Here is a 27,458-nt window from a genome sequence, read left to right as displayed (position 1 = left end):
CAATAAAATTAGAAATGAAAATGGAGAGATCACAACAGACAACACAGAAATACAAAGGATCATAAGAGACTACTATCAGCAGTTGTATGCCAATAAAATGGACAACGTGGAAGAAATGGACAAATTCTTAGAAAAGTACAATTTTCCAAAACAACCAGGAAGAAATAGAAAATCTTAACAGACCCATCACAAGCACGGAAATTGAAACTGTAATCAGAAATCTTCCAGGAAACAAAAGCCCAGGTCCAGACGGCTTCACAGCTGAATTCTACCAAAAATTTCGAGAAGAGCTAACACCTGTCCTACTCAAACTCTTCCAGAAAATTGCAGAGGAAGGGAAACTTCCAAACTCATTCTATGAGGCCACCATCACCCTAATACCAAAACCTGACAAAGATGTCACAAAAAAAGAAAACTACAGGCCAATATCACTGATGAACATAGATGCAAAAATCCTCAACAAAATTCTAGCAATCAGAATCCAACAACACATTAAAAAGATCATACACCATGACCAAGTGGGCTTTACCCCAGGGATGCAAGGGTTCTTCAATATCCGCAAATCAATCAATGTAATTCACCACATTAACAAATTGAAAAATAAAAACCATATGATTATCTCAATAGATGCAGAGAAGGCCTTTGACAAAATTCAACATCCATTTATGATAAAAACTGTCCAGAAAGCAGGAATAGAAGGAACATACCTCAACATAATAAAAGCTATATATGACAAACCCACAGCAAACATTATCCTCAATGGTGAAAAATTGAAAGCATTTCCCCTAAAGTCAGGAACAAGACAAGGGTGTCCACTTTCACCGCTACTATTCAACATGGTTCTGGAAGTTTTGGCTACAGCAATCAGAGCAGAAAAAGAAATAAAAGGAATCCAAATTGGAAAAGAAGAAGTAAAACTCTCACTGTTTGCAGATGACATGATCCTCTACATGGAAAACCCTAAAGACTCCACCAGAAAATTACTAGAGCTCATCAATGAATATAGTAAAGTTGCAGGATATAAAATCAACACAGAGAAATCCCTTGCATTCCTGTACACCAATAATGAGAAAGTAGAAAAAGAAATTAAGGAAACAATTCCATTCACCATTGCAACGAAAAGAATAAAATACCTAGGAATACATCTACCCAAAGAAACTAAAGACCTATATATAGAAAACTATAAAACACTGATGAAAGAAATCAAAGAGGACACTAATAGATGGAGAAATATACCATGTTCATGGATGGGAAGAATCAATATAGTGAAAATGAGTATACTACCCAAAGCAATTTACAAATTCAGTGAAATCCCTATCAAGCTACCAGCCATATTTTTCACAGAACTAGAACAAATAATTTCAAGATTTGTATGGAAATACAAAAAACCTCGAATTGCCAAAGCAATTTTGAGAAAGAAGAATGGAACTGGAGGAATCAACTTGCCTGACTTCAGGCTCTACTACAAAGCCACAGTCATCAAAACAGTATGGTACTGGCACAAAGACAGACATATAGATCAATGGAACAAAATAGAAAGCCCAGAGATAAATCCACACACATATGGACACCTTATCTTTGACAAAGGAGGCAAGAATATACAATGGAGTAAAGACGATCTCTTTAACAAGTGGTGCTGGGAAAACTGGTCAACCACTTGTAAAAGAATGAAACTAGATCACTTTCTAACACCGCACACAAAAATAAACTCAAAATGGATTAAAGATCTAAATGTAAGACCAGAAACTATAAAACTCCTAAAGGAGAACATAGGCAAAACACTCTCAGACATAAATCACAGCAGGATCCTCTATGATCCACCTCCCAGAATTCTGGAAATAAAAGCAAAAATAAACAAATGGGATCTAATTAAAATTAAAAGCTTCTGCACAACAAAGGAAAATATCAGCAAGGTGAAAAGACAGCCTTCTGAATGGGAGAAAATAATAGCAAATGAAGCAACTGACAAACAACTAATCTCAAAAATATACAAGCAACTTATGCAGCTCAATTCCAGAAAAATAAACGACCCAATCAAAAAATGGGCCAAAGAACTAAATAGACATTTCTCCAAAGAAGACATACGGATGGCTAACAAACACATGAAAAGATGCTCAACATCACTCATTATTAGAGAAATGCAAATCAAAACCACAATGAGGTACCACTTCACACCAGTCAGAATGGCTGCGATCCAAAAATCTGCAAGCAATAAATGCTGGAGAGGGTGTGGAGAAAAGGGAACCCTCCTACACTGTTGGTGGGAATGCAAACTAGTACAGCCACTATGGAGAACAGTGTGGAGATTCCTTAAAAATTTGCAAATAGAATTACCTTATGACCCAGCAATTCCACTGCTGGGCATACACACCGAGGAAACCAGAATTGAAAGAGACACATGTACCCCAATGTTCATCGCAGCACTGTTTATAATAGCCAGGACATGGAAACAACCTAGATGTCCATCAGCAGATGAATGGATAAGAAAGCTGTGGTACATATACACAATGGAGTATTACTCAGCCGTTAAAAAGAATTCATTTGAATCAGTTCTGATGAGATGGATGAAACTGGAGCCGATTATACAGAGTGAAGTAAGCCAGAAAGAAAAACACCAATACAGTATACTAACACATATGTATGGAATTTAGAAAGATGGCAACGACGACCCTGTATGCAAGACAGGAAAAAAGACACAGCTGTGTATAACGGACTTTTGGACTCAGAGGGAGAGGGAGAGGGTGGGATGATTTGGGAGAATGGCATTCTATCATGTATACTATCATGTAAGAATTGAATCACCAGTCTATGTCCGACGCAGGATACAGCATGCTTGGGGCTGGTGCATGGGGATGACCCACAGAGATGTTATGGGGAGGGGGTGGGAGGGGGGTTCATGTTTGGGAACACATGTAAGAATTAAAGATTTTAAAATTAAAAAAATAAAAAACTATAAAAAAAAAAATAAACAAACTGGGTCTTGCTGCTGCTGCTGCTAAGTCGCTTCAGTCATGTCCGACTCTGTGTGACCCCGTAAGACGGCAGCCCACTAGGCTCCTCTGTCCTTGGGATTCTCCAGGCTTAGTTAGGCATTATTTGCATATAGAAAAAGCTTTAGCTTAGAAGACTATTAGGAAACAGGTAAGGACTGGATAGACAGAGGACACTAATGTTATCATCCTTAAAGGGAGTGAAAGTGAAAGTTGCTCAGTCGTGTCTGACTCTTTGTGACCCCGTGGACCCAGGTCTCCCACATTGCAGGTGGATTCTTTACCAGCTGAGCCACAAGGGAAACCCAAGAACACTGGCGTGAGTAGCCTATCTCTTCTACAGTGGATTTTCCTGTCCTAGGAATCAAACCAGGGTCTCCTGCATTGCAGGCAGATTCTTTACCAGCTGAGCTATCAGGAAAGCCTTAAAGGGAGTATAGGTGCACATCTTGTTCCAGGTTTCCAACTCCAACAATAATACTGTTGTGTTCATAGAAAATTAATTTTATTTTGCTCATTGATAAAGTAATATTTAATGGTCAAATATTTTTTATGCCACTGTAGTAACCCAGTCTGTATAAAATAAAACTAATGAACATATGTTCTACAAGTGCTAAACAAATACACTGGAATTTTTTGATACTATGAGATTATGATTTTACGTCCCAGTTAAGAGTTTCACATCACACTTTTTGTCTGGTAAAATATACCATGCAAAATTATCTTTTAAACCATTTTTAAGTGTACTATTGTGTGACATTGAGTACATTCAGGTTGCTGTGCCACCATCACCATCAACCGTATCCAAAACTTTAAAAAAAATTTTCCCAACTGAAATGTGGTACCTATCAAACAACAGCTGTTCATTTTAACATTAAGTCTTTTGATTCATAAACATGGAACATTTATATGTGCATTTTTAAAATATTTTTTATATGTTTTAGCAATACTTTGTAGTCTTTCACTTCCTGGTTTATTCCTAAGTAGTTTACTCTTCTTGATGCTATTATAAATAGAATTGTTTTATTCCTTTTCTGATACTCATTGTTATTCTATAAAAACACAGCTGACTTGTATGTTTGAGTTTGTATCTTGATGAGTTTATTAGTTTTAACAGTTTTTTTGTGGAGTTTTTAGAATTTTATACATACAAGGTCATGTTAATCAACAGAAATAATTCTGCTATTTCCTATCCAGTTTTGTTGCCTTTTACTTCTTTTTCGTGCCTAATTACTCTGGCTAGGATTTTCAGTAATATATTGAATAAATATTTCACCTAACTTTTTCAATATAAGGTAATATTTTTTAAGTTGAACATAATTTTCTCTGTTGATAGTAATTTTGTGTGAAGGAAAACTTCTAGCGGGCTTCAGCTCTAAACACATTTTCTTCAAATAGCAAGAGATGTAATGAAAATTTGACACTGTTTTTTTTTCTATTTCTGTGTTGTGCATTTTATGCTATTTTTTTCATCTGAAATAAATGTTAAGTCAGACATTATGAGCTAGAGGTAATTTACTTCTCCCTGAGAGGCTTACATTAACTGAGAAGAAACAATGTTAAATGATGATTATATTGTTTCGATACCATCCATACTTGATGTGGAGTATAAACTTTGCACTATCACTCTATTACCTGTTGTCTTTGTTATCATAGCATGACCCTAATTTAAGCAACCAGTACCAACTTTGTACCCGTGATATAGAGTAGCTTTGAAACTACTTAAAAGCTACTTAAAAGGTTCTTTAATATGTGGATGTTAAATGATTTACAAAATCAACTAATTTTGACTAAATGAAATCTGATTTATGATGATACAGGGCATAGAGATGTGTATATTCATTGTCACTATAAATATATTTTTATATAAATTCCTAAAACAATATAATGAATTCATTTTTTCAGTTTTTTCTGTCTTTTGTTTTAAACATAATTCTTTTATCAGTTCAGTTCAGTAGCTCAGTCGTGTCCAACTCTTTGCGACGCCATGGACTGCAGCACGCCAGGCTTCCCTGTCTATCACCAACTTCTGGAGCTTACTCAAACTCATGTCCATCGAATCGCAGATGCCATCCAGCCATCTCATCTTCTGTCGCCCCCTTCTCCTCCTGCCTTCAATCTTTCCCAGCATCAGGGCCTTTTCAAATCAATCAGTTCTTCTCATAAGGGGGCCAAAGTATTGAAGTTTCACCTTCAGCATCCGTCCTTCCAGTGAATATTCAGAACTGATTTCATTTAGAATTGACGGATTGGATCTCCGTGCTGTCCAAGGGTCTCTTGAGAGTCTTCTCCAACACTGCAGTTCAAAAGCATCCATTCTTCGGCGCTCAGCTTTCTTTATAGTCCAACTCTCACATCCATACAAGACTACTAGAAAAACGGTAGCTTTGACTAGACAGACCTTTGTTGGCAAAGTAATGCCTCTGCTTTTTAACATGCTGTCTAGGTTGGTCATAGCTTTTCTTCCAAGGAGCAAGCATCTTTTAATTTCATGGCTGCAGTCACTGTCTGCAGTGATTTGGGAGCCCAGAAAAATAGTCTCTCACTGTTTCCACTGTTTCCCTATCTATTTGCTATGAAATGATGGGACCAGATGCCATGATCTTAGTTTTCTGAATGTTGAGTTTTAAGCCAGGTTTTTCACTCTCCTCTTTAACTTTCGTCAAGAGGCTCTTTAGTTTTTCTTCGCTTTCTGCCATAAGGGTGGTGTCATCTGCATATCTGAGGTTATTGATATTTCTCCCAGCAATCTTGATTCCAGCTTGTGCTTCATCCAGTCCAGCATTTCACATGATGTACTCTGCATATAAGTTAAATAAGCAGGGTGACAATATACAGCCTTGATGTACTCGTTTCCTGATTTGGAACCAGTCTGTTGTTCCACATCCAGTAAAATTCTTTTATATTATTTATCAAATCTGTTATCTGAATCTTGATAGTTTAATCGTACTGTTACATTTGTAACTCTTGCTGTTAGAGTGTTTCTTTATGTGTTATGAGCTCTTCTATTCAGAGTTCTTCCACTAGTGGGACTTTATGAAACTCTTTCATAGTGTTTGAGGGCCTGTTCCCCAATAGGGATTTCATGTATTTCCCTCTCTGAGGGATTCCAAAGGCCATCACTAACCTGAGACCCTTTAATTATTAACTTCTTAGCTGGATGTTTTTTGAAACTTTTTTGTAGTATGAAGTCAAGCCCTCAAACCTATGTGTAACCCTGAGTTGTGTTTAAAAAGTCTCAAAGGTAACTTTTTTCCTACTACTTAGGCTAAGACAGATACTGCTTTTTGGGGGGAGGGGGTTTATTCTGTTTTTTCTAATTTCTTAAATTGGGTACTTAGCTTAATTTGCTGTTATTTAGTTGCTAAGTCCTGTCCATCTCTTTTTATGACTCACAGACTATAGCTTGCCATCCTCCTCTATCCATGGAATTTCCAGGGAAGAATATACTGGAGGGGGTTGCATTTCCTTTTCCATTATATCTTCTCGACCCAGGGATCAAACTCATGTCTCCTGTATTGTCAGTTGGACTCTACCACTGAGCCACCAGGGAAGCCCCAAAGCATGCACTGACCTTTACTAGCAGATGAAATTAGTACTTTATCAATTAGTATTGATAATTTTTTTTTATCAACAGGGTTCTTATGTGGCACACTGGTGTAAGTAATAATGAAGCAGTCTGGTTTTTTAAGCTCATATTCAGAATTGCCAAAGTTCATTTCCCGGATTAGCACTTTAACTCATTTCTTTATACTTACTCATCTTAATGTAATGGACTCTCAGAAAAACATGGTTTCTCACAATTCAGGTTCTAAAAATACTAAACCAGCTGCTAAAGTCTTTCTTCCTTGAGTTGCCTTTTGTCAGAGAAACATGCAAATGGCAAGATGGAAAGGAGAATGGAAGAATGAAAGGAAGGGTAGAGGGAGGGAACGAGGGAAGGAAAAGAGACGGAAGGGTGGGAGAAAGGGAGGAAAGCAAAAGGCTGGCTCCAGAAATACAACTGCAGTTCAGAATAGAGAAAGAGAGTTGCTAGAGGGAGTTCACATAACATAAATATACATGCTATAATGGGCATGTATATGAAGTTTTATATATACAAAATAATGCCCACTGTTCAAACTGGTTTTAGAAAAGAAAGTTGTCCAAGGTCATAAAAGGGCTGTCATACTTCAATAGCTTTTTTTTCATTATTCCATAAAATGATCATGCTAATGTAGATGCGGATACTTAATACTGTTCAGCATTTTTTAAAAAGTAAGCATTTAAGGCTCAAGTTGTTTATCCTTAAAGAACTTTATAATATTGAATATTTAAATTGGAAGATGAATATGTACATAGTCATAATACATAGGTGGACTGGGAAATTTAGCCCATAACTTCATTACTGCTTCCCAGAGAAAATTCCTTATTACACAGAAGGGGGAGCAAATATTTGCTATATAACAAGATGTCCCTGGGACAGTAATTGTTACCATGGACCCAAAGTAAGACTTCACTTGTGTACTGGAAGAACGTACTTCAGTGTATTTCACCTGGTTTAGGTTGTCAAAAATTTGTGTTCAGGAAGATGTTCAAAAACTATATAATCTGAAATATTATGCCATTTATGTTGCAAAATCAGTTCTGTTCAGTCACTCAATCATGTCGGACTCTTTGAGGCCCCATGGACTGCAACACACCAGGCTTCCCTGTACATCACCAACTCCCAGAGCTTGGTTAAACTCATGTCCATCGAGTCAGTGATGTCATCCAACCATCTCATCCTCTGTTGTCCCCTTCTCCTCCTGCCTTTAGTTTTTCCCAGCATCAGGGTCTTTTCCAATGAGTCAGTTCTTCACATCAGGTGGCCAAAGTATTGGAGTTTCAGCTTCAGCACCAGTCCTTCCAATGCATATTCATGACTGATTTCCTTTAGGATTGACTGGTTGGATCTTCTTGCAGTCCAAGGGGCTCTCAAGAGACTTCTCCAACACCCCAATAATAAAAAGTACCTTTAAAAGTGCTAGTATTTTGATAATTTGCTTTTAATGACAACCAGGCAGCACTGTGGTAAAGAATCCGCCTGCTAACATCTCCAGGTGACACGGGGCATGCAGATTTGATCCCTGATTAGAAAGATCTTCTGTGGAAGGAAATGGCAACCCACTCCAGTATTCCTGCCTGGAAAATCCCATGGGTAGAAAAGCCTGGTAGCCTACAGTCCATTGAGCCGCCAAGAGTTGGGCGCTACTGAGCGCGCACACACACGCACGTACGCACAAAGCAAATATACATGCAGTACACAAATACATATTCACATATTTCCCTTATAGAGTAAATACATAAACTATATTGGAAGGTGTCCTAATTATATAAAATGTTAATTTTGAATCTGGCTTTTCATTTTTTTCCGTGAAAGTGTAATAGGAAGGACAGCTATTATGATTAGGTATAGTTGGGAAGATCTTCTAGAGAAGGAAAAGGCAACCCACGCAGTATTCTTGCCTGGAAATCCCATGGACAGAGGCATCTGACAGGCTAGTCCATCAAGTTGCAAAAGAGTAGAACACAACTTAGCAACTAAACGACAACAAACATTGTGTTGATGAAATTAAATCTCTCCAATTAAGTTGTGATATTAGGCAAACCATTAAGCATTTTTAAAGAAACAATTTTGAAGCTTTAGAAAAATATGGAATGCTGAATAAATGCTAGAATATTGATTTTAGAGTTCAACAAAGGTAAAAATTGACAGATAAACCACTAATGTTGAAATCTTAGGGTCATATAAAAATTTGAATTGCATTTTTTAATTGACTCTGGAATTAAAATTACTTCAGCAGCCTAGTTCTTGAAAAAAATCCAGCGTGATCTATATTGTATACCATGGTATATAGCCAATAAGTCAATATTTCATAATAACTTTAAATGGTGTATAATCTATAAAATATTGAATCACTATATTGTATATCTGAAATTAATATAGTATTATAAATCAACTGTACTTCAATTTTTTATATATATATATATATTTCCAGAAAAAAATCCATCGTGAAGTGATTCATAGACTCCAGTAATTATTTAAAATGCATTTATTGTCAGTTAAATCCAAAGTGAAAATTTGGGCTGGGGGCACAAAATGATTGATGGTGATCTAAAGGTAGAAATTTCCAGTTATAAAATAAATAAGCTATAGTGATGTAATGTACACTGTGGTAACTGTATTTAATAATACTGTATTGAATATTTGAAAGTTATAGATCATACAAGTTCTCATCACAAGAAAAATAATTTATGACTGTGAAAATGGATTATAACAGGATTTACTGTAGTCATTTCACAGTGTATATATAAACATAGAATCATTATGTTACATACCTGAAAATTTTATTATTATATGTCAGTGTATCTCCAAAAAACAAAAAGAGAGAGAAGTTGTTTGGTATGAACTAATACAGCAAAACTATTGTTAGTTTTTCAGTTATTTAAGTGCAGGTAACATAAGCAGTTATCTACCTCCAACTACTATTTTTGACAAACTTTTAGAAAGGAAATTTAGTTTGAACATTTTTACTCAAGTACTATTTTAAGAATGTCTCGTAGTTTTAAATTTCTTCCTCATAATAAACTTATTTCATTAAATGTTTGTCTTTAAATGATTTTATCTTCACATTAGGATGAAAATGTTATTTAAAATGTAGGAATTCTAGCATTTTTAATGTCATCTAATTAATTGAATAAGGCAATACATATAGCAGGTTATTGTTCAGCCTTCGCATGTAAATCAGCACAATAGTTTGTTGTTAATGCTTTTGTCGTTTCAAAATAATCATGCCAGAAGATGTCGCTAGCTCTTGCTGTCCTGTCTGACTCTTTGTGACCCCATAGACTGTAGCCTGCAAGGCTCCTCCATCCATGAGATTTTCCAGGCAAGAATACTGGAATGGGTTGCCATTTCCTCCTCCAGGGGATCTTCCTGACCCAGGGATCGAACCCATATCTTCTGCATTGCAGGTGGATTCTTTACCACTGAGTTACTGGGGAAGTCCTAGAAGATGTCTCTAAGTTTTCAATTGTTGGCTTATTTTTTAAAATTAAAATAGTTTTCTTATATAAATATAACCTATTAATCTGAGGTCACCTTATATTTGTTGTGCTTATTTATAATATATATTTGTATATTTACATTTCTAATTAATTATTTGCATTCCAAAAATGTATGAAGTTTAAAAAACACTGAGGTATTTCTGTCTCCGTTCAGTTCAGTTCAGTTCAGTCGCTCAGTCGTATCCGACTGTTTGTGACCCCATGAATCGCAGCACGCCAGGCCTCCCTGTCCATCACCATCTCCCGGAGTTCACTCAGACTCACGTCCGTCGAGTCCGTGATGCCATCCAGCCATCTCATCCTGGGTCATCCCCTTCTCCTCCTGCCCCCAATCCCTCCCAGCATCAGAGTCTTTTCCAATGAGTCAACTCTTCACATGAGGTGGCCAAAGTACTGGAGTTTCAGCTTTAGCATCATTCCTTCCAAAGAAATCCCAGGGTTGATGTCCTTCAGAATGGACTGGTTGGATCTCCTTGCAGTCCAAGGGACTCTCAAGAGTCTTCTCCAACAACACAGTTCAAATGCATCTAAGTAGGGTCAAAACTACTATTATTTTTAAATTATTTTCACTATAAAGAATTCACTATAAATGAATCGGGCTTAAAAAAGCTCACTCCTAACAATTGTTTGTATTAAGTAGAAGAGAAGTATTTGATTGTATGATCCTGTGATGACTTATACGTTAAACACTGAGCCGTTCTTTTTATGGTGAAACGTTGATAATGAGCAATATACTTTTCAGTGGATATAGTCCTAGCCTCCTGAATCCTGATCTGAATGGTAGTGGAGGAACAAATGTGAGTGACAGGCTTAAGTACTGAGTTTAAGACAGTTAATGTTTCCTACCCTTCACATTGGAATGATGAGCGCCTAAGTAGTGGAAACCACAGCAGGCCACTCTGTACCCTTGACTTAAGTACAACCAACAGTGGAAGTGTTTAGCCCTTTGGGAAATTTTGTGACTGAACACGAATGCTGGAGTTATTTTGATAAGAGAGCCACAGTGTAGCCAAAAGTCTGATCATCCCTGAGCTCTGAAACAGGCCAAGGATGAAGAGCTGAAGCGTTTGCTCTTCCAGATGAACAAAGATAAATTCAGCTAGCAAAATAAACTCAGTATTTTGGTCAATTTGCAACAAAATGGTGAAAGTATTGAACTGTATATTTTAAACCTTGGCATAAAGACCTGTGGGAAGATAGTCAGCATCTCCAATTCTGGCTCAGTTTTTGCTGTACATTTAGAAATTGAGCAGAAAATGAATGCACAGACATATTAACAATACCACACAAAATGTTGTAAATCCAAAATGAAAACTGAAACTACATGAAGAAGGAGAGCAAAACTCTCTCTTAGGAGCGCTTGCTTATTGAATTTGAAGCCACAGTTTTCTTAGCGTTCCTGCTCAATATACTTAGTAGTGTTAAAAATTAAGGTCTTGTTGATTTGAGATTTTTTTTCCCCCCTATAATTTCCATTCTTGAGGTTATAATGTTCTTCTGAGTGTTGGAGAGAGAATTTAATCTATGAGTTCTGCTTAAAGAACCAATTCATAGAGAAACGCATAGTGACTACATTATGTAGTCTTTTACTGAATTTGACTTTGTAAAATGTATCTTTCTCTGGCATTAGTTTGTGCTTTTCATTAGATGTTGTGTTACTTTAGACAGCTAATGAAAAATCTGCGTTTGTGTATAGCTTCTCAAATTCTAGAAATTTCAATTTTAGTAGATTTAGGACCACTTATTTTGGGGAAAATGTTTAGATGAAAACATCAGCAGCAATGAGCAGTTTGCTTTTCTTGGTGTAATTGTACAAATAATGATTATGTCTTCAGATGTTAAGACTATAATTTTCTGTCACACTAAATCACAAGACACTATTGCTTTGCTGTGCTTGGTGCCTGGTAAACATTGGCCTGTTGCTTTGTGAAAATCTTCTCTATTTGATCTCCTTTCAGAGATTCAAGGAAATTGAATTTTCTTCTGATTGAAAGTTGTAGAACTGAGGTCAAGGGAAAAACTTTATATAGGACGTCACTATACCTGCATAGAGGTCATGTCTGTGGTAACAAACATAGGGTCATTGGTTTTGTAAGAAGTTTTACTTGTCTCTTCTCTCAGGGGCTGTCTAATGCCTTGGCTAAGAGATTAGTGGCTTCTACTCCAAAAAACTACCCATGAAAAGAAGTGTTTTTGTATTGTCTTCTATTAAACGTTAAGGGATGTTTTGTGCTGATAGTTCACTACTGGTCATGAATCGTTAGCATTGGAAGTGAGTATTTTTTTGAGACACTCGAAGCATCAACTAAGTATTATAGATTGAATGTTTATGGCAAAAGAAATGTGCTGAAGTTATAAATGTGACAGAATGAGAAGGGCAAGAAGGTATAGCATACCAAATTCTATAGGATTGTATCAGTTTCTAAAGTGGTCCACTTGATGGTGATAATCGTACATGCTATTTGTGAATTATGCATTATGTGTAATCACTTTTCCTTCATGTTCTTACTTAATCATAACTGAGAGATAAATATCATTCTAATAACCATTTTGAAGTGGTGGATAACAAATTCTGAGAGGTCAAATTACATGACTAGTGTCCGAAGTCCTTATCCTAGTGCATCATGTTGCCTGCCAAACTAAGCTTAAGTGCATATAATGAGTATTTAAATATATATACATCTTTAAGCAAGCATGCTATGGTGTATTTGATCAGTTCACAGAGAATGGGTTTAGCTTATCAAGTTGTTTTGAATGTTTTCAATGGACAGCAAGGTTGGGATTTAAAAAACCTAAATCCTTAATTAGGTAATCCATGAGTAATCACTGTCTCAGGCACTATCTCTTCCTACCTTTGAGACTGAACCTGTTTATCTTCAAACCAGGTTTTATTTTCATCTGTTGAAAAGATTAAAAAAAAAAATACCACCCAAAAGAGCTTTTTCAGAAAGTTTGTTAGTACCAAATTTAGGACCTTATACATAACTGGAACTCATTATGTATTTGTTGAATTGAATAAGCTTATGTTCTCTACCTCTAATTAAGAGCCTTCTAACCACATCAGTCATTTAAAAAATCTGGCATTGAATCTGCTAACTTTTAAAACTCCTCTTACTATTAAACTATGTGAGGCATGATGCATGCTTTGCTGTTTTTTAAATCATGCTAATTATGCTATATTTTTCTATGATTGTCATAGATTCATACATAAATGCGCCATAGTAGGGGTAGACAGACATTTTAATGGCAAGATAGTAAATATTGTAGGCTTTGTGGATCATAGCATCTCTAAAGCAACTACATGTCTCTGCTAAACAGTAGTCATAGGCAATAGATAAATGAGTGATGTGACTGTGAGGTAGTTAAACTTTATTTCCAAAAATAGAGCCAGATTTGGCCCTTGGCTATAGCTATTCTATAAGAAAATATTCATTAGTATGATCCTAACTTGTTTAGAGGAATCTGGAATGGCATGCATGTACACTGAAACTATGAAAATGATATGATTAGTCTATGTTTGTATTATTGGCATTATATACAAGCACTTATATGATTTGCATTATCATATATAAATTATAAGGAATAATTACAGATGGTAAATTTTTATTTATTTATATTTATATAAATATTTATTATTTATACACTCTAACATTTAATATTATATAAATATTTATGTTTATATCAATATAAATATAAACATTATTGTTTATTTATATATATATTTATTTATATTTACTTAAACCGTAAATTTTTTCTTATATTTAGTCAAGTTAAAAACTATTGTTGTTATTTCTTATCCCAGGGAGATTCTGTACAAGCTGTTGATGATTCACCATTCTCAGATTCTGTTACCTTGGAACAGACGACAAGTAACATCGGTGGATCCAGTGGTCGTGTTAGTCTGTGGATGCAGTGGGTGCTCCCCAAGATTACTGTAAAGCTCTTTGCTCCAGATCCTGACAATAAAGGCATAGGTATAGGGTTATTTTTCTACTCTACAGATAAAATATTAAACACCGTTTTTAGAAGAAATTGGAGACCTTGTTTTATTTAATCATTGTCATTTAAATCAAACATCATTAGATCTAATTCAAGTGATTTCTATTAGCAGTACTAACGTGGTGCCTATCTTACCTCAATTCTGTCTTGTTTGTATTAAAATTCACTCCAAAAGCCATGAGGTAATTTTTTTTTTTAATTGTGGTAAAAGTCACCAATATAAAACATATTATTTTAACCGTATTTGTACTTTCTTCAGTGGTCATATCACTGAAAATATTGCAGAGATTGTTGACTGATACTAGATGTAATACTTCATACATTAACTGGTATTTCCCTTATTTTGAAATAAGTATCCTATCTTAATTTTGATGCATATATTAATATTAATTTTGCTAGTTATTATAAAATTTTATGTGGTTAATGAACAGAAACTGTCAGTCCCTCTGTACATGTCAAGGATATATATGGCAACATTAAATGTAAAATTGAAAGTTTTTATGTTGATTGTGAGCCCTATACTAATTTAGTATTTGCTTCCTCTTGCAGAACTTTGTATGGTCAGTGAACTAGAAGATCTCAGTGCTTCAATAGATGTCCAGGATGTGTACACCAAAGTGAAATGTAAAATAGAAAGTTTCAATATTGATCACTATAGAAGCAAGTAAGTAATGAATAATGAATATGGGAAAAACTATTTTCTTTGACCAAAGTCTATGAAAGAATTTTTATATTTTTATTTGATTAGTTATTTAAAAAAATATTATAGATATTCCCAAAGATGGTTCTTAACAGATATATTAATTTTACTTAGTATCATTCATATATGGAATATAATAAAGTTTTATTTTATAAGAGGGCAAATCTGTTCCTAAATATCCACCTTGTCATATTAAATGAAATAAGCTGCTTTCACTAATCACTTCACAGTTTGTTGTGCGTGTTGTATGTTTGCTAAGATGCCTGGGACACAGCTAATAGCTTTGGTTTTTGCTGTGCACTCCTCACCCACTCCCTATACCATTGTAGAAGTGGAGCAGCTTCTCACGTTCCTTACAACTCTGAGGACTTCTTAACTCACAGATTAATATACCTGTGGTATTAACAGATGTTCCTATAACCATATTTTTCCTTCCTAATAAATTTCTACCAAAAGGAGATTAAGTATGATTTTTTTATAATATTGAATGATGGTAGTAAAAAAATAAAGTTTTAGATATTTCCATAAAGATATATATATAACAGTTTATCATCAATTTTTCCCAAATAAAAATACAGATGCCTTTGGGGTTTTTTTGGTTTATAATGCTACCCTGGAATTTTTTTTTTAATAATTGAAATATGATTCATATACTATAAAACTCACATGTAGTTTTTTAAAAATGTTTTCTAAACAACATCATATATTCATTTTCATAGTATTTTGGCAAAGAAGCAGCCTTAAAGTCCTTTTTTTCCCTGGATTCTTATTTATTCATCAACAATTAAGTGTCTGCAAAAGTACACATGTTTCTGTACCTTTATCGATACATTATATACTCTAAAAACCAAAGTCTTTTTAAAGAGATTCCTAATTCTACATTTAAAACATTTGATTTTTCATTCTTTATTATGTATATCATTTATGTAAATAACTATCAACTCTGTCAAAGCCAAAAATTGTGTCAAAATTGTGATGGTCAAAATATTTTGCTGGGTATATATTAAGACCTGTTATAATAGTATTATTTTCCCAAGTATATGATAATTGTTTCTGTTGGAGTAACAGTGAATCAGTGATAGATTTTTGATAATGGGGTGGTTCAGTTCCTTTTGAACGGTATATCTCTGTATCAAAATGATCCTAGCAAATATATGTGAATTTTATTTTATTGCTGAAATAATTTCTTGATTATGTGAATATTACAATTTATGTTATAGATTATCAATGATTTTGCTGTTAATTTTATGTAAGTTTTAAATATTTAGTTTATTCATTTTAATCAAAATGTTTATTAAGTGTGTATTATATCCCAAGCACTATACTAAGCACTTAAGGATATAGTGTTCAGCAAAAATAGACATAAAACATACCCTTATGGACCTTAGAGTCACATGTGCTCATGCTTAGTTGCTCAGTCATGTCCGACTCTGCGACACCATGATCTGTAGTCCGCCAGGCTCCTCTGTCCATGGGATTCTCCAGGCAAGAATACTGGAGTCTAAGCCACAAGGGGAGCCCAGAGTCACATGAATGAGATAGAAAAATAACCTTGGTAAATATATAATTTACCATTAAGACAGGTGCTCTCTGCAGAACTACCAGGGTGTGGTGCTAATGTGAATTGTTCTATTGATTGCTTTGTCAGTTTCACGTTTTAGTTCAGTGTAGTACTGTTTACATCATAATGACTTGAAATAGTTATATATGCTCAATTTCTTAACTCAGAAAAATTGAAGAGAACAGATAAGGTGAACTTATGTTTTCCAGGCCAGGGGAAGGTTGGCAGTCAGGACATTTTGAAGGAGTATTTCTACAGTGCAAAGAAAAACCTGTGGTGAGACTCATTTAGTAATTATGACTTATTAAAAATATATTATAAACTGTTTATCTTTGTTCTTTCATGCAGTAGGACTAATGGTTATAAGAATTAGAGCTCAGCAAATTCTTTTTGACCTATTCTTACAAAATTACATTACAAAGTAAAACTATTCCTTTAAGTTGCTTATGTTTTGTAACCATTTTCCTGTTATAGCAACTAAGTAAATTTTTAATAAGGTCAAGGTAGGATTGCTTTTATTAATATACTTTGTCATTAATGTATTAGTATGTTGATTTTCTAGAAGTTTTTCCTAAGTTTTTCCATAAGTGAGTTCATGTTGGATTGTCCTTTATTATAAATTAAAAGTAGTCATTTACACTAAAAGCAACAATTTTTTGTTTACTTCCATTAACAATGCTTTTGCAGAAGATGGTGCAGACAGAGGCCATACCTAGCAGTGGCTCAAACCTAAACCTTTGCAAACTTGAGCAAAATTAAAACTGTCCAGATTTTTTTTTTTTTGCTTATGGCTTTTATTGCTTTTTGTCTTTTCACCTTCTTTGCTCCTGTCCATCACCTCAAGCCTTGGGGAAGAGTGTTGGTCTCTGGGGCAATGTGGAGGTGTCTTCCTTTCCTGTACTGACAAGCTGAACAGACGCACCTTGTTGGTTCGACCCATCAGCAAGCAGGACCCTTTCAGTAATTGCTCTGCCTTCTTTCCTTCTGTAAGAAATCATTTTTAAATTATGCTACAGAACTCCCATTAACAGGAACCCAGAGAAGGAATGGAACTATCCATAGAGTCAACTCTTGATTTTTATCTTCCTCTGTGTCTTTTGCTCTGTAAATGAACTATTATGTATTCTTAAATCATAGACTGTTTTCACTATAATCCAGTTTGTTTCTGGGTTACTTGAATAATGCTTTTTGTCATTCTGGTTTACTGAATATAAACTAATTTTATCATCATCATTGGAAAATCAAAGTGGGATGTATATGTATGCTTGTTAAATTGTACATATACTGACTGATCAAGAGTTGACCATACTGCTTTCGTCATTCCTTTTATGATTCTTCCTTGCACTGCTTTTTCCCCTGTTATTATGCCGTTTCCTTCTCAGAACTAACTCCAAGTGCCTTATTTATTTGGTGCCTCTTAAATCTGGACAAGGTTGTACATCTGTCAATTACTAGATGAAAGAGGAACACTAGTCTGTACACCAGTGGGTTTTAGAAGTTTAGAACTTTTTTCCCCCTGGTGGTACAAAATATCTGAATATATTATTAAGCTAGTTCTTTTAAATGGTATTTTTAAGTCAATAAAAATACATGTAAATTTTAAATATTAAGAGTAGATTTTCACAATGATAATAGAAATCCTCTTAAGAAACTGTTAAATAAGTGCAAATGTTATTAAATATTTTCTCAGCATCTGAAAACTAGTATTCATTTCCCCTTTTTTGTAACTTAAAAGGTATTAAGACATATACGTTTAAAAATAAAGTGTAAAAATTAGCCAAATATTTTAAATAATTGTGTTCTTAGATTTAGTGTTTAACACTGTAATTGCATAGCAAATACTAGTTTCTGATTTGATTTTTGAATTTTTTCTAGTCTAGTCTGGATAAAAATTGTCCCTAAATGTGGCCTTTGTATTAATGGACATTCTGTTTAGATTTATTTTCTTCTCTTTAATGTTCATTAGCATCCATGAGAAGCTTTCTTAACAATTTTAACATGTATTCATGAAAGCAAACCAAAATTATTGTTAATGTGTTTTAGAATTTTATCAATTTTTCTAAATTTTGAATTTTCTTAACATTTCAATAATTATCATTGGTCTGACTTTCATTTTAAGTAGTATAAAGTATTATTATTACTGTATGAAAAGTAATACTTATCTCAATTCCAGCTAGTATTTATCCATTCTTTTAAGTTTTTTCCCTCATCTTACTAGCGCAGTTAGGAATGCAGCACTTCAGCACACTTGCTCTCATGGGTATTTACCTTTTAAGAATACCTACAGTCAACATGTTTAAAGGTATCTTTACCAAATCAAAACATTTATACTGTCAAACACTTTTTATACCGTTTCCAGGATTCAAATGTTGCCATTCGTTAAGCTTTGGGGTGATTTATGTAGATTTGGGGTTGGTTCTACCCCTCCACACCCTCATCCCAGTTGAGACCTAGAGACAGCGTTGCTGTGGCCTCTCCTGTGGCAGCCAGCTGCAGCACCCTTGTCCATCTACGCTTGCCCGCAGTTCAGCATCATAGTGATGAGATTCCAATCTCTTTTTCTTGTTTTACTGTATTTCCTTTTGTTTTGAGTGTAGAAAGCCAAAAGAGAGGGAAATAAGATAAAATGCAGTGAGAAAGTTGGACAAAGTAAAAAATGTTCTGAGGGCAGGACAATTATATGAAGTTATTATATTGCATATCTATTTGATGCTTACTTTACAAGCTCTTTTTAATGGTCAAAAAATTGATTTTGAGATACTTTTGCAAAGGTAAATTTTATCTTGTCTTTCTTCACTATAAAATCCAAATTTAAAACAAAATTAACAGAGCACTGAGTTTCATACTATTTTCTTCTCGTGTGATAGGCAGCAAAATGAGAGGCAGAAAATAGAAGAGGTTTACTGATGATGGAATAACATAGGCTCTGACATATTGTTGCTTTGCTCCTTCTCACTTTTTTCTTGTTTATGTGAATGTATTTCCTTCTTTTTCATTCTTCCTCAGTTCACTTCCTCTCTTAACATCACTCTTTAAACTCCAATAACTAAAAATCTTCATCAAGCCTTGGGAAGAGGGGTTGTATTTTGAGTAATTATATTTTGATTAATTTGCAAAATAGAATTTTATGTACACTAATTGGTTCAGGAAAACTTTTCTCAAAACTATCCTTTTTATATGTTGAGAAATTCAAATTACATGTTTTACTTTACCCTTAAAAGTATGCTCTTATACTATAATTTTAGTGTTCGATTTGAATATAAGTTTATTGGACAAGCTTTGTCACAGGTACTGAAGTTGTTATGATATAGTTTTCAGTCTCAATCAGATGTTTATATGTCTTAATATGGTATAAACCCAGGGAATATGAGTTGAAAGAGAGTTGTTAGGTAGATTTTATAAACAATATGATAGTCGCAGAAAATAGACAAGTTCTAAAAGAGAGCTATTTTTGTCTTGTGATACCATTTTCTCTTTATATGCATTAAATGGTTAATTCAGTTATCAGTGTGATATCAGTGATGCTTGTCTTATGGGCTCTTCATATATATTAGTGAGATTACAGAAGAAAAACTTTGTTTTTATAAATGTGAAGTCAATCAACTTTTCACATTGTTGATCACAAATGAAAATACATAACATGGTTATTTAAATTTTTCTTTCATAAACAAACCCTGTCTGACCCAAATTATGACAGCATATTGCTACTCTTAATGAAAAATTATCAAGAATGGAAAGATAAATGTATATATGAACTGTCCCAAATTCTGAATGTTGTAGAAAATGTAGAAATTATAGAAAGAGGTACAAAGAGGTTAATTACCTCTCTCAGGACCTAGAACTACAACTCAGGATTCCTAAACTGAGTTCAGTCATTCTGAGTCGTAGAGGCTTTTGCCCTGTCTATAGAATTGATCAGTAATGTGCTCGTTAAGAAGTGTGTTTTTATTTTTTTATATATATTAAACATTGATCAATCATGGGGAAAAAGTATGGACATAACAAAAGATTATAGTACCGACCTAGATTGTTTTCTGCTTTCAAATTTTTTTTTTCTTTTTGAATAAAATATGTATTGTGATTTCCTCTTTCTGGAACAGACAACTGCAAAGCTTCTAGATGGCTCTCATCAGCAGCATGGATTTCTGTCTTTGACATACACAAAAGCTGTAACAAAAAATGTTCGCCACAAGTTAACATCAAGAAATGAGCGAAGAAGTTTTCATAAGTTATCTGAAGGTTTAACAGATGGTTCCCCTCATTTTCTTCATGAAATACTTCTTTCAGCACAAGCCTTTGATATTGTCCTTTGTTTTCCTTTACTTAATGCCATTGCAAGTATATTTCAAGCAAAACTATCAAGAACCCAAAAAGAGAAAAGAAAATCTCCTGGTCAGCCCATGAGGACCCATACACTGACTTCACGCAATTTACCTTTGATTTATATCAACACAAGCGTAATCAGAATTTTTGTTCCAAAAACAGAAGAAATGCAGCCAAGTATTGAAGGTATTCTCTTCAGAATTTTTTTTTCCAGTCTTATTTTAAATAACTTTTAAATACTGTGTGTGTTTCTGACTCTGCTGATTGATTACTAGAGTAAGAAATAGGAGATGTTTTTCTTTAGGTCTTTTGCTAATAAAGCTTATACTTTCTGTCATTTGTTTTGTTGACCTCCAAAATTCTGTTCTATATACCTAAGATAACTAAAAATTGCTTTAAAAAATTAGCCAACACTCCACATACTGCATTAATGGAATAAATTATATTGGCAATCTTGTGCAGCCATTCCCACTTTCTATCTCCAAAATGTTTTCATCACCCCAAGCAGTAACTCTGTACCTTACAAATTGAAGAATAACTCCCCCTTGCTTACTTTCTGTCTCTCTGAATTTGCCTGTTGTAGGTATTTCATATGAGTTGAATCAGAGAATATTTGTCCTTTTTTGTCTGGCGTATTTCGCTTAGCATAATGTTTTCAGGGTTCATTCACGTTGTATACCATGCATCATAATTTCATTTATTTGTATGGCAGAATAGTATCTATTGTATGGATATACCCCTCTTTTTTAATCCATTCTTCCATCAGACACTTGGATTGTTTCCACTGATACTGTGAGTAATGCTGCTATATACTTGTCTGTTCAAGCTCATTTTTGATTCTTTTGAGTATGTACCTCGGGGGTAAATTGCTGGCTTATATGGCAGTTCTTTGTTGAGAATTCCATGGTCTTGATTAACCACCAGTCTTCTTTGAAGCTCTTTTGACGAGGGCAGGATTTGTAGCAGTTTCTGAATGATAGTGTCGAGTCAACAGGAAGCGTGGAGGGTGTTGCCTCTTAGTAAAGGTGGTGGGTGTGCTGAGGCACCTTCACAGTAGACGGAGGTCAGGAGCTTCATTGGTTGACCCTCGCCTCATTTTTCTGTCATACTCAGTGGTGGTTTATCGAAACAGGTTCTGTGCTTCATTGATTTGTATAGATGTCCCAAGGGATACTCATCTGGCTATTTGAGAAAAGGGAGGGAAAGGAAAAGCTTTATCTCTTTTGTGCATATATTTGTTTTGTTTGTTAGCTTATTGTTTTATGAACATTTAAATTTTGTGATGAGTACTGTGTATCACACAGTTTTGTTGATACTGCTTTAAATTTCCCATTTCCTTGCTGTAAGTAGGAAAATCTTCAATTGTTTGTAATTACAGAAGGTTTCTAGATTCTTCCTAGTTTATTTTTCAAGCTCCTTTGTTCTTTTTTGGTGCTGCTTGTGGTGGAATTTTTAAGGTATAATTTCAGAATTCTGATCCTGAAGTACCTGCTAAGCAATTAACCTTGAATGAGAGCATATGAGGTAGAAGTTAGGGAAGGGGCCTTGTTGTTACAGCCATCTTTGGAAAATACTGTCTGCCACATTTCTCTGTGGACTTTTGGTTAATTTTGATCCTTTGCTTATATGAACACTTTGTGTAATAAACACCTTTTGCTGGTATTTTTCATGACTTGGGTGAGCATATATAGAAAAAATTTCTAGCAAAAGGATTGCTAGATCAAAGGGTATCTACCTTAAAAATATTAAGGGATGTCAAAATGCCCTCCTATAAATTGCCTGACCAGTTTATACTGTTTCCTTGCTGTGTTTGTAATAGAGATCTGTCACGCTTTTTTATCTTTTGTCAGTCTCATTAATGAAAAGTATACTTTTTTTCCTAAAGAGTTGCTCATCCGTTCTTCGTCATTTATTAAGAAGTCTGTGTGTGAAGCCTGTTGTTTGACCTGCAGTGTATTGCACACGTCTTTTCTTTTTTTTTTGCTATTTGACTCTGTGTGTGTGTGTGTGTGTCTGTCTGTCTGTCTGTGTACACCTGTATTTATATCAGCATGTATATCTTTGCTTATACCTGTTCTCATGTCTATATCTGAGATACTATGAATTGCCAAAACATGTGCCTATCCACAAAATATATATGAATATAAATGTTTGTCAAAAATTCCATTGTCTTGACATATTATGTTAAATTTTGGGAACACTTTATCTTTCTTCATTACTGCTGTAATTCAGATGAGCATAATATTTTTATTCAGATCAATTAAACTGAATGTAAATTATGTCTTATTGAGTGTGATAGCATACTGAAATGTTGCTATTTCATACTTCTTAGCAGAAACTATAAAACTATCTCCAAGAAGTTTGTGTCTGTCTGTCAGAGATGATTGGCAAACTGGATGTGACTGTATTTCCCATTAATGTACATAATCACTGGGTTACATAGTATTGAACCTTCATTGTATCTTCAGCTGAAAATATATCAATAATAGTACCTTTTGTTGATAGCTTTATGTGAGGTTGTCATTATAGCTGTGGCTTTATAGAAGTTTAACATTGCAATGGCAAGTTCAAATAACTTTGAGACTTTAAATGTTTTATTATATAGAGTTTATACTGAGAATCTTAAAGGAAAATTGAAGTCTCTAAAATGTTTTTATTTCATATCGAATTTTTTAAAAACTTAGTTATGGACAACAGTCTGATATTGTCTGACAATTTCATGAAGATTCTGCTCTTTTAAGCTTTTGGTTACTTAATCAAGCTCATAATTTCAGATTTGTTCTTAGCCTTTTCATTTTCAATACATACTCTCTTGCCTCAAGAAAAGATAAAGACTTTCAGACATACGTTTCATTTTACATGAAATGTACAAGTTTCTAATAGTTCATCTGTAAAATTCAATTAATAATAAAAATATATTTAACTTTCTAATATTTAAAGAAGTTATATTAAAGTCTGGTTTTCGACTTGAATATTGCTTGCTTTATGTGCGATTATTATCAAGATTCTGAATCTACAGGTGTTTGACTTCCAGCTTAAGCTATTTATTTCATAACAGAGGGCTGTTTTTTGGATCTGGTATGAGTCTTCTAGAGTGAGTAGTTCCTCATGAGGCTCAATTTTTAAAAATACAGTTACAGCAAAGAAGGAAGGCATTCATTTTCATGTTGAAAATGCTTCTAGAGGGAATATTTCCTCATTTGGTCCAACTATTAAATGCAGGTGAAATAAACCAAAAAAGGAAAGCTTGTTTTGTTTTTTTTCCCCCTAGCTATAAAATAACTAAAGACATGACTCAAGGCGCTTTCTTATATAAATACCTATTTTTACTAGTTTTTCTTATATCTCCGGATACATTTTGATAAGCTGAATACTTTCTATAATAAAATTGATTATTTTAAGTTAGTTCATGAATGATACACATTAAATGGTTTTTATTATTATGATATAACTTTGTAGTCAGTTTAATCTAGTGAGAATACTTTTGGCTCTAACAGAAACAGAATTCTGTTCTTGGATCTGGCTTTGTATGTAACACTAAGGACGTCATTCTTCCATGTGTACCTCATTTACTGCAGTGTTTCTATTACATTTTAGACTTTCCTATGGTGGGTAGTATCTGTAGCCTGGAAGAACAGTTAGCAAGTACACTAATCGCACTTTTGTGGTATGGTCTATTCTCCAGGCTTACTATTTATTGATTTAATTGATGCCTTCTGCTTAATCAGAGGTTTTACCCACATGAAACTATTTGATAAGCCTGACATAAAATGCAGGATCTGTGAAATGTAAACAGTTTTCATAGTATAAGGACCTATAATCAAGCCAGACCTCTAGTCATTTGAAAATAGTGTAACTTCATGAGAAGTAGTGTTTAATTTGATCTTTTTTGCTGTGGACATTCAAAAATATCATCTGTGTTGCAGCATCCACATGCTGATGTTTATTATGATAGCTCATCTCTTTCTTCCCCCTTTGCTGTCTTACCCCTTCCCCTGCCATTTTGCCTCTCCCTTATGTACATCTTATTCTGGTTCCTTCTTTTCCTCACCGAATATCTTTCTTCTTATTTTTTCTGATTTTCCTAATTCTGACTTTCTTTTTTAGACTAATCTAAGTCAGACCATACCAAGTGTTTTGTCAAAGCAGCTGGAAATAATCTCTTAGCTTTTGCATTCTTTGGGCACCACAGTTTGGGAAATATGGATTGTATGCCTTTGTAGGCATGTTCTGTTCAGGATATTCCTGAGGTCTTGCAGCCAGTCCTTTTCTGTTCCATTTGTGGCAGATGATAGTTCTTTGAAAGAAATTATGAATTTTACTATATGTTTTCTTCAAAACCCGGAAAAGTATATATTGTTAACAATTTTTAAACAGTTTTGAACGGCTACTGCAGTAGACTCATCTGTGGCAAAAGAGGGAATAAATTTAATGTAAATTAATGAGGGCATCCAAAAAAGTTCTTTATTCCAAATAAATTTTTAAAAAGACATTGAATTAGCCAATGGCTTATAGAATTGTTTAGCTTTGTAACATGAGAACATATGATAAATTTTTTTTTAATTCAGTTTAAAGAATCAGAATTAATACACCCTTTTACCTTTTCTTGTTTTCTGAGAATACTTACCTTAGTTTTAGGTTCCATTAGGAAATAGGACTTTTACACAGGTGTGAAATTACTATTTCTCTCTCTCTTTTTTTTTTTTTTCCTGTGGGATTTTCTTTTTTTTTTTTTTAATAGTTTTTTATTTTTTTAATTTTAAAATCTTTAATTCTTACATGTGTTCCCAAACATGAACCCCCCTCCCACCTCCCTCCCCATAACATCTCTGTGGGTCATCCCCATGCACCAGCCCCAAGCATGCTGTATCCTGCGTCAGACATAGACTAGCGATTCAATTCTTACATGATAGTATACATGATAGAATGCCATTCCCCCATATCATCCCACCCTCTCCCTCTCCCTCTGAGTCCAAAAGTCTGTTATACACAGCTGTGTCTTTTTTCCTGTCTTGCATACAGGGTCGTCATTGCCATCTTTCTAAATTCCATATATATGTGTTAGTATACTGTATTTGTGTTTTTCTTTGTGGCTTACTTCACTCTGTATAATCGGCTCCAGTTTCATCCATCTCATCAGAACTGATTCAAATTACTATTTCTCAAGCAGTTCCACGGTAGAAATTATTAACATAAAAAAATACCTAGAATAGCAAGTTGAAATGTCCTTATATATTAATCAGTTACTTGGTTTTTTCTTTCTTTACTGTTGCAGCCATTCAGCTGACATGTTACACCTTAAAGTGCTCTTGTGTGTTTGTATGTATATGTGTGTTGTATTAGTACAATTATGTAAATTCAAACAACTTGGAGAATTTGTTACTTTCTGATATCCTTTAATGTATTTGTAAACAACAGTACAGTGTTGAAAACTCAGGGTTGAAAATCACTTGGGAGAAATATGTAGTAGTATCACATCATGAAATTAGATAAATATACTACTCAGTATTACTTATATATAATTAATATTGCATGTTTTTATGTTGGGTGAATTTTTTTATTGCCATTTTTAATTGTCTGTGCAGAGAACTACTTATTGGGATATAAAAGAAATAATGGACAGAGCATTAAATATTTCTATTTTAAGCAAATTTTTTCTTGTCCTCATTTATGGTCTTATCTTAATGTGTGTCTATCCCATTCTTCAAAAATTTCTCCCTATACATGAGGTTGCACACAGATCTGCTGTTTCCTCATGAATCTATTTTTTTCGTTACAGTTAATCAGACAGCAAAGGAAGATACCATGGTTCTGAAGATTGGCTCTGTTGCTATGGCTCCCCAGGCTGACAATCCCCTTGGCAGATCCGTCCTCAGGAAAGATATTTACCAGTAAGTTTATTTTTTTATGTCCAATTTTGCAACATTTTCATACTGCAAAGAAATACACTGATCAATAAAACTTGTGTAGTGTGGCCTGCAGAAATACTTTTCATTCAGGATCTTTTGATATTTAAAACCAGGTTTTTCTGATTTTCTTCAGTTGTGGGTTTTTAAATTCATTCAGACAAATCAAGTATTTCTGTGAAGTGTTGATGAATAACAGAATGTAAGTACCAAGTCACTGTAAAACTGAAGAAGCGCAGTTCAGAAAATTTTAGCAGACTTTAAATTTGACCAGATCTCTAATCACATGAGAAAATGAGGTCCTTTCTAGAACTACCACATCTTAGTGTAGTCATATTGTGTCACACTGAAGCATTTTCTTAATTTAACTATAAGCCATTATTTGAAATTTAGGACTGTGCATGTCATATGGATCAAAGCTGTAAAGAAAAGCAAACTTCTAAGGAGAAATTTCACAGTAAACACTTTCTGTGAAAATGCCATGCTCTGGATTTTGTCACTGAGTATTTGCAAACCACACCAAGCATATACGGACAACTAAACTGGTGAACACATGTAATCAACATGATAAAAATAATATATCATTCGTACTGAAGTTGGCACAGCTGCCAGACACAAAAGTACAGTTGCAAATAATACCAAGTGAGAAAAGTCACAGAAATACAGATGAACAAGTGTCTTATTTTTCCTGCTGGTCTGTTTTTCAGATGTTATATTCTTTTACTCTTACAAGAAATACATTTCTACTGTTCTCCAATAAATGTTACTGCTAGGAAAGATTGTGATTTTTATAATGCATTTACCACCTAGAGGATGACAGCTATTTTTTCTTTAAGGGGACCTACGGATTTTGTTTTCTCAATTTTTTCTGTTATTAGAGTTGGTTTGTT

At 34.2% G+C, this 27,458-nt stretch overlaps 1 protein-coding gene across 1 annotated transcript in view; it reads left to right on the top strand.

Annotated features, from left to right (window-relative positions):
* Nucleotides 1-27,458, top strand: part of VPS13B (vacuolar protein sorting 13 homolog B) — a 775,227-nt gene that overhangs the window by 406,745 nt on the left and 341,024 nt on the right. Inside the window, exons 25-29 of the mRNA XM_052651420.1 lie at nucleotides 13,882-14,053; nucleotides 14,628-14,742; nucleotides 16,549-16,615; nucleotides 20,440-20,848; nucleotides 26,442-26,553. Of these exons, the coding sequence (XP_052507380.1) occupies nucleotides 13,882-14,053; nucleotides 14,628-14,742; nucleotides 16,549-16,615; nucleotides 20,440-20,848; nucleotides 26,442-26,553 (875 nt within the window). The remainder of the gene's footprint in view (nucleotides 1-13,881; nucleotides 14,054-14,627; nucleotides 14,743-16,548; nucleotides 16,616-20,439; nucleotides 20,849-26,441; nucleotides 26,554-27,458) is intronic.

The sequence above is a fragment of the Budorcas taxicolor genome, chromosome 14 (assembly GCF_023091745.1).
Source record: "Budorcas taxicolor isolate Tak-1 chromosome 14, Takin1.1, whole genome shotgun sequence".
NCBI lineage: Eukaryota > Metazoa > Chordata > Mammalia > Artiodactyla > Bovidae > Budorcas > Budorcas taxicolor.
Note: the sequence above shows the minus strand (reverse complement) of the source record. Positions and strands in the feature narration are given on the sequence as shown.